The sequence below is a fragment of the Pyxicephalus adspersus genome, chromosome Z, assembly GCF_032062135.1.
Source record: "Pyxicephalus adspersus chromosome Z, UCB_Pads_2.0, whole genome shotgun sequence".
NCBI lineage: Eukaryota > Metazoa > Chordata > Amphibia > Anura > Pyxicephalidae > Pyxicephalus > Pyxicephalus adspersus.
The window spans coordinates 42,466,728-42,484,333 of NC_092871.1; the positions used below are offsets into that span (position 1 = coordinate 42,466,728).

The window sequence follows — 17,606 nt, forward strand, 5'->3', positions numbered from 1 at the left end:
CCTGTCCTGTGTTAGTGCACTTCACATACTTGCCCTGTATATCTATACCAGTGTTTCTCAACCTTTAAATGGGGAACCTTTTCAATAACTTTTAGGTCTTCAGGCAACCACTACTATATTTTCCAGGCAGGACCAGGTGGGAAATTTAAAATAATGAATTTTTTTGAAAGTACCACTTTTACATTTAAAAATACTCATTATTCAAACTGCCAGGGAGGTTAGATGGACCTGAGAGTCACAAACTGCTCATTGTTCAAGGGGCCCTGGCTGGGAAACACTGATCTATACTGTATGTACCTACATACACTATACATACTGTTCTATACCATGCATGTGACAACACATACCTATCTGTCTTCAGTTAGGACCTTCCATTCCCCCATCTGGTTTCTCTACACTACACACATCTTCTTGTCCCTTGCTTCTGCACACCACTTACCTGTTTTTTCCTGTCATTACATCACACCTACCTGTCTATAATGTAAACATGTACCATTCGTATGTTTCTGCCCTGCACACACCTATCTGTCTTGTCCCTCTACACTACATAATTACCTGCATAACATGCCTGTCCTGTATGTCTGTGAAGGTTTTCATGTATCCCAGACTTGGTATAGCTAGTATTATGAACATATTAACATGAAAGATTCCTCAGCACGTTTAGCCACATTTGTAACACTGTCACCTTTATCCACTCACTAAGTAGAGGGAGATGTGAAATACCAAAGTACATTGGAGATGTGTATGTTTGTTAATCCCTCCTTTAACCACTTGGGCGTTTAGCCGGACCTTGGTTCGGGGTAAGTAAACTTGCTACGATCGTTTACCCCGAACCAAGGTCAGAGTAGCTAAAAATATAAACAAGTGTTATATTGCAATCCGATTGTCATACAACATTGTATGACAACTGGATTACAACTGAAAAAAAATACTTACCCTGTCCCCGCAGCTCCTCCGGAAACGTCTGTCTTCTTCTTTCTTTATCCGGTGTGTGCAGTGACGATCTCCAGGGTTTCCCGGTGACGTCGCTGCAAGCGTTGGTGTGGGCGGGAGGCGGGGCGGGAAACTCAAATCACTTTGTATTGAACTCAATATAAAAAAGCTGTATTGAGTCCAATACAAAGAAATCTTTATATAATATATATATAATTGTATTATATATATATTATATAAGCTACTGTACAGGTACATTACATTATACACTATTTTTTTTTTTTAAAGATTTTTTTTATGTTTTATAAAAATTTTTTTTATTATTAAATTTATAAAATTTTGGACATATTTCGATGGGTTATGCGGTAATTCGGTGAATTATAACTAATTATTAAGTAATTTGGTGAATTATAGCCTACAATCTAAAATAAATTTCCATGCAAAAAATTTACCACTTTTTGCATGGAAGTTCGGAAAGAATTAGAACACCCGGCGTTCGCGTACGCGTCCCTCGGCGATTCCTGATGATGTCAGTGCATGTGCCCATCGATGGGGGTCGTAGTGGAAAATTCAAATATTTAGTATTGGATTCAATACAAAGTCCTGTATCCAATCCAATACAAAATAATACAAAATATATTTATGTGGTTTTGTCTATAGGTATGTGACGTTGGACTCTGTTTTAAAATTTAGAAGAATATTTTACTATACAGTATACCGAATTATTGCATTTTCAGTATTTTTGATGTATTTATGTATTCTTGTTTAAACTGATTTTTGTGTTTTTTATTTAATTTTATTAAAAGTAAATATTTTTTCTTTTTACATGATTGTGTGTTTCAAACTTTTTTTATATTCATGATATCTACTAGACCCTTGTTCCGACATATTTCTGTAAATTACAGGTCTACAATTAAAAAACAAAATTTCATGAAAAACAGTGTACCGCTTTTGGTACAGAAATCCAGACATCAGTGAAACACCCAGGAGGTTAATCTGTTAATCACACAGTATATGGTCCAGTTTACAGATATGCATTGTGGTAATGCGTTTGGTATTGTGCATTTCTGCAAGGCTCATGTAATCTTAAATCCAGTTTTTGGATTGGTGTGATGCATTCAGTTAAATAGCCTGCCTTAAAAGAGCACATGGCTCCAGCTTGCAGGAGCTCCCCCTACATTCCCCCAGGACACAGATGTGAATGGGCCCAAAAACCATGAGACGTGTTGAAAGTGCAATCTTCCCAATGTTACCACACATGCTCAGAATTAGGTGTAGGCATATTAATCTCCTTAAAGCAAGAACTTGTTTTATTATAACTATCAGAAGCAAAAGCAGAACTAATAACAACAACAGATGACTAACAAGGTTGTTTCCATGGCAGACCAGTAAATGCAACTCCAATAATAGCAAAGCTATTCCCCTACCTGCTGTTTCTATTCCCAGGTGTCGTTTTTCATCAACTTAGATAAGGCGGAGCCCTCACACCTGCCCCTTTATTTAGCAAAAATGCAAATCTTCTCCACTGATTGCAGAAGCCAATGTATCTTATTCTCAGCCTTCAGTAACAACTTTATTAACTAAAGTGGTTTGCGGAAGACAATAAAATGACGGTGGAAATCTGTAAGTACAGCTAATGCTGAAAATTTCTAACCTCTATCCTGTGTATATTTGGTAAATGAGGCAACATAACACTATTTATAAAAACAAGTTACAAAATCCAGCAACTTCTGTTCATTGAAATATACATATTTTGTTTAAATGTGTGTATTGCTTGTTTGATTTTAATGTGATAATTGCAGGCTTTTAGAAAGATTCCATTTGATGAGCTGTCTAGTGTCACATTTGTTGTTATTGCCATATAGTACATGATTATTCTACATTACTGTTCCTTCACTAAATTCAACAATGGTCAAGCACTGACAAGCTTGGCAGAAATGTGTTGATTCAACTAAATACCTGCATATCTAAACAATCCATAACAAGCATATGTACTGTATAACTTCTCACAGATATGAATACATCCATCATTGGGGTCTGTACACATTTTCTTGCCTTAAAATGATCCTTTGTGATAGTCTTTGAGAAAACTGTTGGTGATTGGCAATGTTGGATTACTAACGACTAGCCACTAATAACGGCTATTATAGTACTGTTGTGTAACCATGCAATGGGGAATGTCACACTTCTTTCTCCTTTTCTCTATAAAATGGGAAAGCCTGTCAAGCAGTCATTCTGTATACACATCATTTCTGAAAAATCAGTGAATAATTTTTTTTTTTAAGTCAAGGTGCACTTTGCATGTCACGTGTGTGTGTGTGCATTTTTATCTTATTCTTTATGTAGGGAACCTGAATGGTAGCAAATCTTTTTAAGTTTGTCTGCTGGGTACCATTCTTAGTATCTCTTCATATTTTGTATGAATGGTATGTATGAATGTTTTATAGTACCTATTCTCGTGCCTTAAACATGGGATTTTCAGTATATTTTACTCTATACTATCTTATTATTATTATATGTAAAAATACTGCCGAATATCCCCTCTTTTTCCCTTTATTCTGTTTGCATTTTGAAGAGTACCACTTCTTTGGTTCTACTAGATATGCTAGGCTGTATATATTGCAGAGCAACACTATATATTTATTCTGAATTTATGCTCCATGTTAATCTTAGTATCTGTGCCTTGGCATCTACCCATACACATTATGATCTTATCCAGTACACTGAGAATAATTCTCAAAGTAGTTAGTTTTTTTTTTTATTCCGTTTGTGTATGTGTGTGTAGACACTAAAAGAGTTATGTTTTGTCCCTTCAATAAAGCTCAACCTGGTTCAGCCATTGTGGAAGAAATAGAAGATATTTATATTGCTTCTGATAGGGGTGGGGGAAGAATGTAGAACTTTCTGTGATCTCAGATGACATCCATTCCAGTAAGCGGCAACCCAGCCAATGCTTGTCAAACACAATGCTATAACATAAAGCTTTGTATGTTCTATCGCAATTTGTGTTTCAGGACATTTATTCTAATTCTTTATGTATGAATACAACAGGGTTCCACCTCTCTACTAGGTGTAATTCTCCATGCATGCACGTGCCACAATTCCTTCTTCTTTATATTAGGTGTAATTATCAGTAACTGTTTTTATCAGGTATGTATGAATTCAGGAATAATTCTATTTGCCTTTGTATGGTATGATGCAAGTCTTGGTATATATTCTTATTCTGTGTGCATAGACCCATAGCAAGCACCATGTTTACTTTTCTCATACTGATATTTTTGTAGCCTAGTGGATATTTTAGTTTTCAGATTAATATATAGGTTAACATTCTCAAAAATGCTTGTAATAAATTGTATTGCATGTTTGTAATAATTATAACACAAATAAGGAGCTATGTGCTTATCCTAAATAGCTGTAATATTATGGTCTGATCATAATGTAGAATGTTATGTTTTGGGGGACGTGGGAGTTCCATGTTGTTTAGACCTTTGAGATGACTTCCTCTCCCTCTAGATCTAGATAAGAAGAACTGTTGGAAGACGAAGCCTTTTATTCTATGTGTTCTTCTGCTCTGCTCCATCTTCTGGTAAATTTTTTTTCTTGGGGGTGGGGGGTTCACTTTGTTGTTTTCATTATTTGTGATTGCACTATAGATGCAATGTGTGTACAAAAAAGTAAATGCCTAATATTAAATGTGGGTTTATGTATGTTTTTATGCCCTGCTTATGCTATGCTCAAATATAAAACAAAAAAATGTAATCGCTGGCACATATAAAATCTCCATGTAAACAATCTCTAAAAAACCCCATTATTCAGTCTTTGTATGCTCAGTGCTTAGTCTGAAAATATTACAAGAAACGCACACCTCTCAACACATGGCCCCCTTAGCAGTAACTTATGGTTGTGATGCAAAGCAACAAGGAAATGGATACAAATGCCTGAAGAGGGAATTCTAGTGCAAGACCATTTGGCCATTCACATTGTACACTTTTTTAGCCTGAAGAATGACCGTAGCATTACATGATTGCTGAATACTGGATATTTTAGGATGAAATAAGGCATATTTTTGATTTCAGGCACACACTGAGACACAATCGTTTGGACACCAATGCGCCATTATTCTGCAATTTTCAGTGAGTAATCATTTTTTAAAGCATGTTGGATAAGAGCTTTGTATAGTTGTTGATCACTCATATCCACCTTATCTGTTTGAGCTTTATGAAATCTCCTTTGTAACCTTTGTGGTTATGCTGTATTCTTATCCCTCGGTCATAACTTTGTTTCAAGAAATACAAGAAAGTAGTTAAGCATTTTACACAGTACATTTCAACTATACAGTGCAGGGGTGCCCAACAGGTATATCGCAAAGGCAACGTGAGTAGATCGCGGAGCCCTGCCTTTCAAAATAAACTTTACCGCGCACAGGAGTTAAGTCTAAATACTATTGTTGGTAGATCATTTTGACTTGCTCATTTTTAAAGTAGCTTGCAAGCCAAAAAAAGTGTGGGCACTTATGCTAGAGTGGATGTATGGCCCCAGCCAGAGGCTTTTGGTCAGTAAGGAAAATGGAAGCAAAAATGTAGTCTAAGATGGTGATAAAACCAATAAATTGTCTTCCCAAGAGTATCTGTGCTTTCACTGATGGCGTGTCCATTATAAAGGTTAGAGGCCATTAAATGGGTCCAGAGAGTAACTACACAACATAACGGGACAATAATAGACAAAATCACAAAAAATAGCAGACATAACAAGTGAGTGACTATATGACTGCAGTCACACATTTTATGGTTCTCTGTGTAAGCCTTTTTTGATCTACCTCTTTCAAACAGGCGCAGTATTATCGGTATCAATAACGCCTCCCATCTAGGCCTTCTAAAGGGTGTCACATTGCACAGGTGGGTCATTGAGATTAAATTTTTTCGTGTTCAGTCCTCCTTTCTTTTTAAGTGACCAAACAATAAAAAAAAAAAATGTGGTGGTAATTAATTGAACAACACTCCAGGTTGCATTGTAAAGGTTTCCTTTGATTCCCTGTTGTAAAAACAAGGTCCTTTCACTACTCCTGCCGGGTAAAACATGAATCGCTCTATAAGGTATAAAGTGTTCCTGGATCCCCCTGAGCTTCTCTATACTTTTTTGACAGTTAAGCTGTTTTTGTTTTTTTGCAACCGTTTGAGAGAACTTCAGGAAGAATTTTTTTTCTGCCTTATAGGATGGTTCATAATCCAAAATTAAAGGGGTGTTTGATCATTTTTAGCCCAGCATCTACACTGGACTATTTACTTGTGTCTTTATAATTATCAGTGTTCTCTGTCTGTGAAGTAGAATTCACAGTTATAGTTCCTTATGGAATATAACTCCCAAATCGCCAGTGTATTAGTGTATAGAAATATAACTCCTATCTCTGGCTTGCCATTTTAGTGTCCCTAGGGTTAGAATTCTCACAGTAGTGTCATTAAGAATAATACCCCATCTCACTAGTGTATTATCCACAGGAATATTATCCTGTATATGACTCGCTAGTGTAGTGTCCCAAACAAAAACTACTTTCTAGCACAGCAATTTTCCTAAAAATACCACTTCCCTGTCCTTGATGTAGCATCATTTTGAATGTAGTCCCTATGCCTTGACTCCTTGTCTGTTCTGGAAGTATCTTCTCAGAAATGTGAAAAAAAGAACACTGATTACCCCCACCCCACCAACTTCCAACTACGCTCTCCCCCTCTTCTGGGATGCATGAACTTTCCAGGGGTAATTTGAAGGAGATGTAATTTGTGGTGTTACCTTCCCTCAATTGTCTTCTTTCTCAAAAAGAACCAGCTGTTGGGATTATTCAGTAAAAAACTATGATGCAATACTTACTAGTTACTGGCTCCATTGAAGGCCACATGTTGACCATAGTCACCTACTATGCTCCCAATGAGGGGCAGCTTAAATTCTTTTCTTCATTCCTTACACTCATTGCCTTAAAAGTTCAGGGCTCTCTATTGATTCTGGGAGATTGTAATCAGGTGCTAGATCAGGTTTTAGACAATACCAACCTGCCTAGATATCGCTACCCTCCTAAGAAAAACCATACACTTTCTCATTGATGTTTGGCAAGAGATAAATCCTTCAGCTATAAATTACTTTTTTTTTTTTTCAGTTGCTTATAATTTTATAAAATTCTGTATAGATCTCATATTTCTGAAACATTTAATGGGATTATAGGTATCCAAGGCCCATATTCCATCCACTCTATGGTCAGACCATGATCCAGTGGTTGTAGACTTAAAGGGCTTAAAAGGTTCTCGACAAGGGTTCCGCTGGTGAATTTTTGGAAAGTCTCTTAACTGACCCTGTTCCATGAAGAAATATGGAGGTTAATTGATGGGTTCTTTTTAGTCAACAACCCGGAGGATACATCTTCCGCTAACAATTGGAAAGCCCATAAGGCGTTCATTAGGGCGGAGTAAATTAGAATTGGTGCATAACTGAAAAAGGCCAGAGACAAGTTTTTCAACTCAAAACTAAAAGATTACCATAGTCCACAACTCCAATATAAAATTTGGACCTTTCTCTACAAATAGAATCTTTACGCATTGAAATTAATCTTTCATTAACCACCAATGTTGGAAAATCCCTGAGATGGGCCGCCCACTCATTTTATACCTAGGGAGACAAACATGGCAGACTGTTGGGTATTAAACTAAACCCAAATTACATGCCCTTCCAAAGATTAAACTTAAAGATGGTAGACTTTCTAAGAATCCAGAGAAAATATTACCGGCCTTAGAAGATTTTATAGTTCCCTATATGGTGAAAATAGAACTCATCCACAGGCAGCCTTGGAGGAATTTTTCAAGGGGCTCCACTTGCCTAATCTTAAAGCCAGTCAAAAAAATATCCTTGAGAAGCCCTTTTCTGTCGAAGAAACCCTCAAAGTTCTTAAAATAATTAAAAAGGGCAGTGCTCTTGGTCCAGATGGATTCTCCTATGCATATTACAAAGCTTTTGGTCCCCAATTGATTCCACATACTGTGCAATATTACAATTATTTGTGGGAAGGCCACCCTCTATTTCATGAAGCCAACCGTGCCTTTTTTTTTTTTTTTTTTTGTGTTATTCCCAAACTGGGAAAGGACTCCACGCATAGGAACATTAGATTGGGATCTCCTTTTAGGGACAGTTAGTGACACAACTATGGACTTTGTACAGCGCTGTGTAATATGATGGCGGTATATAAATACTGTGTAATAATAATAAATAATATCTCACTAATCAATTGTGATCTGAAACTTATGACCAAGATATTGTCAGTTTGTTTGAATTCGTTTTTGGGAGTTGTGATCCCTCCCAACTGATCTCTCCTTTAAAATATAACATTTTTTTCTTTTAAAATGTCTTTGTTGAGAAATTGTCTCTCTAACAGACGGGTCAAAAATTTCCCCTTATCAGATATTTTTTGATCTGACAACCAGCATCCTTCAACACCCTATAGTTTACAACACCCATTGTAAAAGTTGGAAGTTTTGTGTCTCCAGGTGTAATAAAACTCAGAAAACGCTAGTAGAATGGCCTCTGATTGATGTATTCTGAAACCCATGTATTAATAATCTTTGTATTTCCAATATAATATTCTGTATAAATTAGTAGTTGACTGATTTGTAGATGGATTTTTATGGTGAGCATTTTGAGACCAAGGACTAGTCTCCTAGGCCTCAGGAAAGCCTGGAAACCATATGTAGCCTGTCCTGGTGAACCATAAGTCCCAGACATGCCTAGTTTGGTCTCTGTAAACTCCTTTGTGGTAATTATTAATCTGGGGGTTGGCAGTTCATAAAACCCGTAGTTGTGAAATTATTAATAATGGCTAGAACCAGGGCGTTTTGGGAAGTGTCTGTCCCACAGAGTATCATAATCCATGTGGATACAGCCCCTCAGACAGCCCCCACCCTGCTGTTATTGGATTGTTGTATTAGTCCCACCTCTGTGGTTGGCATAGAAAAAGCCATGTAAGTCTAGCAGAGACAGCTCTCATTGTTACCATCTTGGACTTTACACAGCAACCTGGACCAGGAAAACCAACTCTACCTTTATGCTGTTGTTATAGTTGTGCTATTGTTCTGTTATTGTTCTTTGATTAGTCTTTATTTTTCTGTATTTGTTTATGCACTGTTTTTGTATGTTTTTACTTATTAAACATTATAAAAAGTATAAGCTAAATTTCTGAATGCTCGAAGTAGAAATAGTGTAACTTGCAAACCTGAACATTGTGATTTCTAAAACATCCCTGTCTGGAGTGGCAGCAGGTGACCCTAAAATACGAATATGCTCGCTCGCATATTCGCATTCGCGATCCAAAATCAGAAGTCTTTGATAAATTTATTAACTAAATTTCAGGCGCAAGCGTATTCGCACGGATGTTATCAACCCAAATGATCTCGCTGCTGGAGCAGCGCATCCCCGGCAGTTTGACACTGGCAAGCTTGCATTAAAAGTCACTGTTCCCCAAAAAAATAAATTTTGCTAATAGCACACATCTTTCACTTCAATGTTCGGCCTATTCAAATGTTTTAAACCTTTATATTAGCTGCGTAATAAGCATATTTTTACATGACATAATATTTTCAGGTTTAGAAAGAGTTAACTGATTTCAGCTCTTTACATAGGCGCCTACCTAAACACATCCGATGCCAGACCCGGTGATCCGCCTGGGAAGAAATTCCAGTGGGCTCCGGCGGGCAAAAACCTCAGTGAACTAGACTTTTTCCACCTATGTCTAAAGAACACATGCAAGTTCTTGTTTGCTCCTGTGTATGTATGTGTGTGTGTGTGTGTGTGTGTGTGTGTGTGTGTATATATATATATATATATATATATATATATAGACACCTATATATAGATATAGAGTACAAATCTAAAGGATCAGATCAATAAATTATTATTGAATTTCAAACTGTCAAAAAACCAAATGGACGAATTTCAGGTACTGCGCACAGCCCAATTGCATGTTAATTTTGGCTATTGTATTGTTTGTTAGACTAATGTATGTTGCTACATTTGATACTTTGCTTACCATTTAGCACAATAGCTGCTTTTGTTTTTTGTAATTTGAATGTTTTAATGACCATTTTGCTATTAAGAAGTCAATGTTAACCTCTCTAGCGGTAACCCCGAGTGTGACTCGGGTTAGAAAAAAGTTGTTACAAGTAGTAACCCCGAGTCACTCTCAGGGTTGGAACACCTAGGGAAGGTTAGTAAATGGAGAGCTTACCTGATCCGCCGGGGTCCAGCGCCGCGATCTCTGCCTTTATTCTTCCTGCTTCTGCATCCGATGAGTCACTGGGGGAGTTCCTGGTGACATTGGTGCGTGTGTACGTCCCGGCCGGGCGGGGCGGGAAATTCAAAATCCATTTGTATTGCATTCAATACAAAATAACTGTATTAAATGCAATACATTAGATTTTTATGTGTAAAAGCAGTACATTGTTTTCAAGAACATTTATTTTACAGTATATATAATAGTATGAGTATAATATGTGTTTTTTTTTAATTTTTTTTTTTTAAATATATAGATTTTTTAATTTATTCAATTTATTGTTTTTAAATGACTTTGTGTTTCAAACTTTATTATACTCATACTAATATATTACACTGTAAAGTAAATTTTCATGAAAAACAATGTACTGCTTTTAGACATATAAAACTGGAAAGAAATGAACCGCTAGGGAGGTTAATGCTACGTTACGTTTGTGCCCATATTGTTTCGTTTCAATATTATGTCTATATTACCACCTTTAAATGTTTGTCCTGCATAAATATTTTCTGATCCAGTTTTCCACCCTTGATAGGTCAAAATAGCATATTGGTTTGGTAAATATTTTTGGAATGCAATATTTTTGGGGCCACTTTGGAAATAATTAGGCTTTATATGCAAGCGTGGGTTTACATGTGTGTTTTTTTGGTTGATTTGGTCATGTAAATTTAGTGTTATCTGTGTGTTCTCTATATTTTAATGTGATCTTTTAGCAAATAGGTTTATTTTGAATAAAGTTTTTGTCCAACTTTTGTATATTTCCAGGGAAGGATCCTCATTCCAGTAAGTTTTTTCTTTAGGTGTATGTTTGTTTCATGTGCACTCGTGTATGTACATACATGCATGTATATCTGTATGTATGCATTTATGTGTGTGCATATACATAAAAAAAGTGAAATTATAGGAAGAAATAGGCAATGAGGAATTTTTAGGCCATATTGCTTAACATGATTCAAATTGAAAAGATTGCCTATTTCTTCCTATGATTTCTGATGTCATGGGCTTGTCTCCAAGCAACATTCATGGATGATATTGCTTCTGGTTAAAGGAGGAATCCACCTGTATGTGCTTCCACTACCAGGGTAAGTCAATATATAGTTGGGCAAGGTCTAACATGTAATTCAAACTGAATAAACACACTGAAAGGCTTGAAAAGCAGGAACTTGTGTCTGCCTCAAAGTGTACAAACCAGCATGTTAGTCCATAATTCAAAAAAGAAACGTAACATAATGCATACAAAAAGTATATTAATATGAAATATGCGTGTACCTATGCACAACATAGAACAGTTACATACCTGTAATAATGCGCATACAGCAGGCGTACGTGCAAATGTGTGGCGTGGGCATGTTTTTCAGTAGGCAGGAGTAAACCTGGAAGTTTCATATCTGCGTTTTATCATCATGCCCCACCCGTTGTTTGCAGAGAGGGACCTGCGCTTCATCATTCAGGTAAGTGATTTTTTAAAAAAAAGTTTTAGCGGCTGGGGGATTCTTTTTAGTACAATAAAAAAACAAACATGTTTGCACATTTAAGTGTGTTTTAAGGCTGCTTCTCTTATTCCTTAGCCTAAGAACTCACCGTCTTTAATCACATGTCCTAAACCCTTGTTTGTAACTACTTGAAATTTTGAGGATCCTACTAGCTACTACTCAACCACATTTTTCGTCATGCGCAAGGAGAATTTGGTGAGGTGCATAAACCAGAAAATGTAGGTTCAAGTGGGGGGACACTTGCTTCTTGCTATGTAAGTGGGCCCAGGAGGGCCACTGTTTCAATTAAGGACTCCTATATGCACTTGCTATGGAAAAAGCATTACCAATGTAGGATTTTCTATAGTGTTTGCAATCTTCAAATACTTTAAATGTGGTGGCCTGAGATTTTGTAGATATTTTGGGACTATTATCAGTGAGTGTCCTCTGTGCTTGTACACAAGGCTGTAAGGCTGCAAGATATGACATGCAGAATTCCCACACACAGATATCACACTGCCCATGATGTCGTTACACATGCCCACAGAGTGGAGATATTTTACCAAGCAGTTTTTTTATATAGAAGCCACAGCACAGCTAAAGAATGGGGGAGGGACAGCCTGTGTCCCCATCTCATTCTAGCTGCGTTGTTCTTTTTTTATATAGAAGCCACAGCACAGCTAAAGCATGGGGGAGGGACAGCCTGTGTCCCCATCTCATTCTAGCTGCGTTGTTCTCACTGCCCAGCTCTTATCGACAGCTGAGAATGGAGCATCCTCTATTCTTTTAATGGATTAGCGCTGCAGATGAGAGCTGGGTATAGGTCCACACACCTAAAGTTGGCTGTTGACAACTATGTACATGCACATATTTCGATGTGGGTATGTACAGTTTTTAAAAATCTTCACTAATTTGCCTCCTCGCTATCACAGTAGTAAAGCTTATGTACTTTTCGTCAAACTGACAGGTAGACATGCCCCTTTCTCCTCCCATGCCTCTCCCAAGGCCGTCCCACATCCATCCCATCTCCAGTCTACCACCTTCCCCCTTGCCCTCTTATATTCCACTCACTCTCCACCCATTTATTGTCTATTGCCCAGACATGTCCACCCCCCCCCCCCCAACCTAACCTGGAAAATCTCCGCCCATGCACCGCCTATTGTCAAGACATGTCCAGGCATGTCCAGGGGATTTTAAAACAATTTACGATTATGTTTAATACTGTAAATAAAATATAAGACGCCTTATGTGCCTAAAACAAATTATCTTTATTTACGTCGCTCAATGTTACATCTATTTAATATCACAGTAGGGTATGCATGTTTGATTGTAATTACAACAGCGCAGACATAATTGTTTCAATCGCTTTGCTACATAGTCACGTACAATGCGGTCATTTTTTCTAAAATCGTATGTAAATGTTTTTAATACATTTTCAAAAGGCATCCCTTTAGCAATACAATGTAAGATATAGATGCAGTAATTGCCACAGACTGAACTAGTGGCGTCCTGTATTTGCTTGTTTTGATATCTTATAGTCTTAGAATTTTGTGATAAAAATTGCATGAATTCATCAGGAAATATTTCATTTTTCAGGTGATATTCCATAACTATCAAAAAAAAATAGACGAATCAGTCGTACATAATATAGTTAAAATCCAGTGCTTTCCCCTCTGATGCGACTTATCCGTGTTTACAATAAAGGCTGCCGGTCTGTCGATGACTTTGTTTCCCGGTAATAAATCACATGGAAATATGCCTTTAAAGATGCGCCGAGCATGAAAGTCTGATTTAATAACACTCTAAATTTCATAGTTATTTATTTTATTAAACATTGTACAATACTTCTCTATTATTTATTTCAATAATAATCTCATGAATTGAATACACAATCATTTTAACCACCTGACCTTGGTTCGGGTTTAAAAATTTTGCTAAAATCGATAAACCCGAACTTTGTCGGGTGGTTAAATCCCATCACTTACCTGGTCCCCGCTGTGATGATCCGTTCTGTTCCAGCGTCGATCTCTAAAAAAAAAAAAAAATTCTCTCTGTTATTACATTTATAAAATTTTGGACATATTTTGCTGAGTTATGCAGTAATTCGCTGAATTATAAAAAAAATTAACACTTTTTGCATGGAAGTTTGGAAAGAATTAGAATACCCGGCGTTCGCGTACGCGTCCCTCAGCGATTTCTGATGATGTGCGTTCGGCCGTCGATGGGGGTCGTAGCGGGAAATTCAAATATTTTGTATTGGATTCAATACAAAGTCCTGTATCCAATACAAAATATATTTATGTGGTTTTATCTATAGCTATGTGACGTTGGATTAACACTGTTTTAAAGCACCTGTTGCTAGATAAGGCCCAGCAGTTGCACAAAGATTTGCAATTACTTGAAGCTCATTTGGTTTCTTTTAGCGACATTGTACTGTTTGAAAGTGTCACAACACAACAGAGGCCAGTGGTGATATTGTCATACAGACACTCCTGCCAGAGAAAAGACTGTCTATATATTACATCATGAAAAACATTACTACGGTATTAAAACGGTGAAAGCATTGATTGGAGTTGATTTCTTTTGTGAGAGATGTTGCTCTGTTTATGGCCATAAATATGGGCATGACTGTCATCAGTTTGGCAGAGCCTGTCATCGGGCAGACTGTGTTGAAAAGCAGTTTGAACAACTGTGGTGCCTGTGTTGTCGTGTGTTTTGTCGTTCAAATGAATGGTTTGAAGTACATTGAAATTTGGCAGCTAGTGATGGTGCAGTTTGTAAGAAAAAAAAAGTTTTGTGGCTCATGTTATAGATATATAGACAATGGGGACACACATAGAACGGCCTGGTCTGTACCATGTGTGGGGCTCGTCTTGACAAATTTGATGAGCATATCTGTTACATGCAGCCTTACAAACCCAAACAAATGTCCGAGAGACACACCTTCTATGACTTTGAGTGCATGCAAGAGACAGGTACACATATACCCAATTACATTTTTGCAACAACATTATACAGTGGCACTTCCTGGGAATTCAGCATTCCCTGGGAACCTGCATGCAAGTTTTTTACCAGCAGTAAGTTTTCAGGTTACGCATTCATAGAGCATAATGCAGGAAGGTATGACACTTATTTTGTTGTACAGGAGTTGGTCAAGGAAAACCTGAAAATTGAAATTGTAAACCAGGGTGGGCGGTTATTAGGCTTGTCCCTTAATGATTTTAAAATGAGATTTATAGATTCTTTGAATTTCATACCTATGAAATTAAGCTGCCTGAAGCTATGGGTTTTTCTGGCACCAAGGGTCATTTTCCTCCATTTCTTCAATACAGAAGAAAATCAAAATTACATAGGGCCGATACCTGAAGCACAGTATTATGGCGTCGATTACATGATGCCTGATAGGAAAAATAAATTCATGGTTTATTATAAAAAACATAAAAATGACACCTTTAATTTTCAGGAAGAGCTAAAAGCTTACTGAAGCAGGATCTGGAAGTCTTGAGAAGGGCTTGTGAGTGTTACAGATCCACGATTATGGGATACTAAAAAACGTGAAAAGAAATACAAAATAGTCACTAAGTGTGTTGACCCCTTCCAGTTTATCACTCTGGCCTCCGTATGCATGGCTATGTACAGATTTAAATTCCTTCCTGCAGAGACCATAGCCATTGTACCGGCGGATAATTATCACAAGACCCAGAAACTATTTTCTACACCTGCTATCCAGTGGCACATGTACATTGAGAGCATGCAGAAGGCATTCATATACAACACGCCTTAAAGGGTGGTGAAAAGAAGGTAGGGAAGTATTTTGGACGGCTATGCTTTGGTTAACGGCACACACACAGCCTTTGAATTTCTGGGGTGGTTTTACCATGGCTGTCCTGTATGTTGTAACGAGCGTGACACCAACGAGGTTACCAAATCTACATATGGACAGCTGTACTAGGCTTTCTTAGTCAGGAAAAGCTACCTGCAGAGATACAGATTTACAATCCGTGTCATGTGGGAGCAAGATTGGCGCCAAATGACTATGAAAGGGTCAAAGACTTTCTTCTTAAAATGAAGTTTCCAACACCGTTGGACCCCTGTGACGCTCTTTACGGTGGCCAAACTAACGCTACTAAACTTTATCACAAAATTCAGCCTGGTGAAACAGTGCATTCTTAGGATTTCACGAGATTGTACCCTTTTGTTAATAAAACTAAAAGATATCCTGTAGGTCACCCATAAATAATTTTTGATCATTTCGGACAGATCAAAAAATACTTTGGAATGCCAAAGTTAAAGTGTACCCGCCCAGAGATTTGTTTTTTTTTTTTTTTTTTTTCTTCCCTGTCCTACCTGTAAAACTAATAAAAATAAAAAAAATGTTTCCGCTTTGTTATACATGCGCTTTGAATTCCCAGAAAGACACCTGCAACCACACCCACAAAGAATGCTCTCTGATAGGTACATGGTGTACAGTACAACTTGTTTTAGCAGTGGAAAAAGGCTATAGGATCGGTCATGTGTATGAGATCTGGCATTTCAGGAATACAACAGACGACCTGTTTGCCCCGTACATCAAGTTACACCTCAGGGATACACAGGAAGCTTCTGGTTATCCAGCCTGGTGTAAAAATGATTCTGAGAAAAGAGATTACATAGACAAATTTTTTTAAAAAGAGGGTGTGCTTTTACTCCCTGACAAAATAGCTGTGAACCCCGCAAAAAGACAAATTTCAAAACTTTTCCTAAACTCTTTGTGGGGTAAGTTTGGGCAGCGGTCTAACTTGCTGCGCACCAGTATAGTCACGGATCCTGATGAACTTTTCAAATTAGCGTTTGTACCATCCTATGACCTCACCGAGGTTATTTCCCTGATAAGGAGACAGCCATAGTCAATTGGAAATATGTAAAAGGGCGCTACACAGTCAACAAAAACACAAACATTTTTTATAGCCTGTTTTACAACTGCCTATGCCAGACTGGAGCTATACACTCTCCTAGACAGGTTGCAGGAGCGTTGTCTCTATCACGACACAGATTCCGTCATATTCCTAAGTGAAGAGGGTGACTGGAACCCACCTTTTGGGCAATTTTCTCGGTGAGCTGACCAGTGAAACACCTGATGACACTTACATTACAGAGTTTGTGTCTGCAGGTCCAAAGACATACGCTTACAAACTCAACACCGGGAAAACCGTATTGAAGGTTAAGGGTATAACTCTTCATGTGGCTAACACAGAACTTAATATTTTGGCAGTTTAAAAGGCCTTGTGTTGGAATACTACCATGATTCTGACCCCAAGACGCAGAACACTATAGACATAGAACAACCGGGTATTTACAGAAATAGGAAGCGCTGGCACATAGAGACAAGACCGCTACGTAAAACGCATAAGTGCATTTACACAAAGAGACAGCTGACGACAGACTTTACCACTCTGCCTTTTGGTTATTAAGCAGGAGTGCCATGGATGTGCGATTTCACAAACCGGACAATGCAGTTTGGTTTTACGCGCGTTGCCAAAAATTGTATGACTCTCTCTCATTTATTTACAAATATCAGGTTTATCGAGAAATTACCTCAAAATTTTACAGACGATACCTTATTCCCACCTGACAGGGTAAATTTAGCAGTTGTTGATGATCTTATGGAGGCCACATGTGATAATCTTGAAATGCAAACTGCATTTACCAAATATGTTCACCACAGAAATTTGAGCATCATGTACCTTGTTCAAAACGTGTTTTGTCAGGGTAAGAAAAGCAGGACCATAAATTTAAACACTAAATACGTGGTGCTTTTTAAGAGCCCTCGTGGCAAATTGCAAGTCATTACTTTGGCGCGACAAATGTACCCTGGATAAATACGTTTCTTTTTAGAGGCTTTTGAAGATGCTATACGCGCTCCT

The 17,606-nt window shown here is 37.6% G+C and overlaps 1 protein-coding gene across 2 annotated transcripts in view; it reads left to right on the forward strand.

The window, feature by feature from the left end:
* The first annotated feature begins 2,464 nt into the window (after window positions 1-2,464).
* Window positions 2,465-17,606, forward strand: part of LOC140344495 (histo-blood group ABO system transferase-like) — a 103,478-nt gene continuing 88,336 nt past the window's right edge. The window contains exons 1-4 of one of the 2 annotated variants that reach the window (XM_072431655.1): window positions 2,465-2,556; window positions 4,447-4,519; window positions 5,010-5,066; window positions 5,763-5,828. In XM_072431655.1, coding sequence (XP_072287756.1) covers window positions 2,541-2,556; window positions 4,447-4,519; window positions 5,010-5,066; window positions 5,763-5,828 — 212 coding nt within the window. In that variant the 5' untranslated portion in view covers window positions 2,465-2,540. The remainder of the gene's footprint in view (window positions 2,557-4,446; window positions 4,520-5,009; window positions 5,067-5,762; window positions 5,829-17,606) is intronic. The other variant, XM_072431650.1, reaches the window with a different exon arrangement.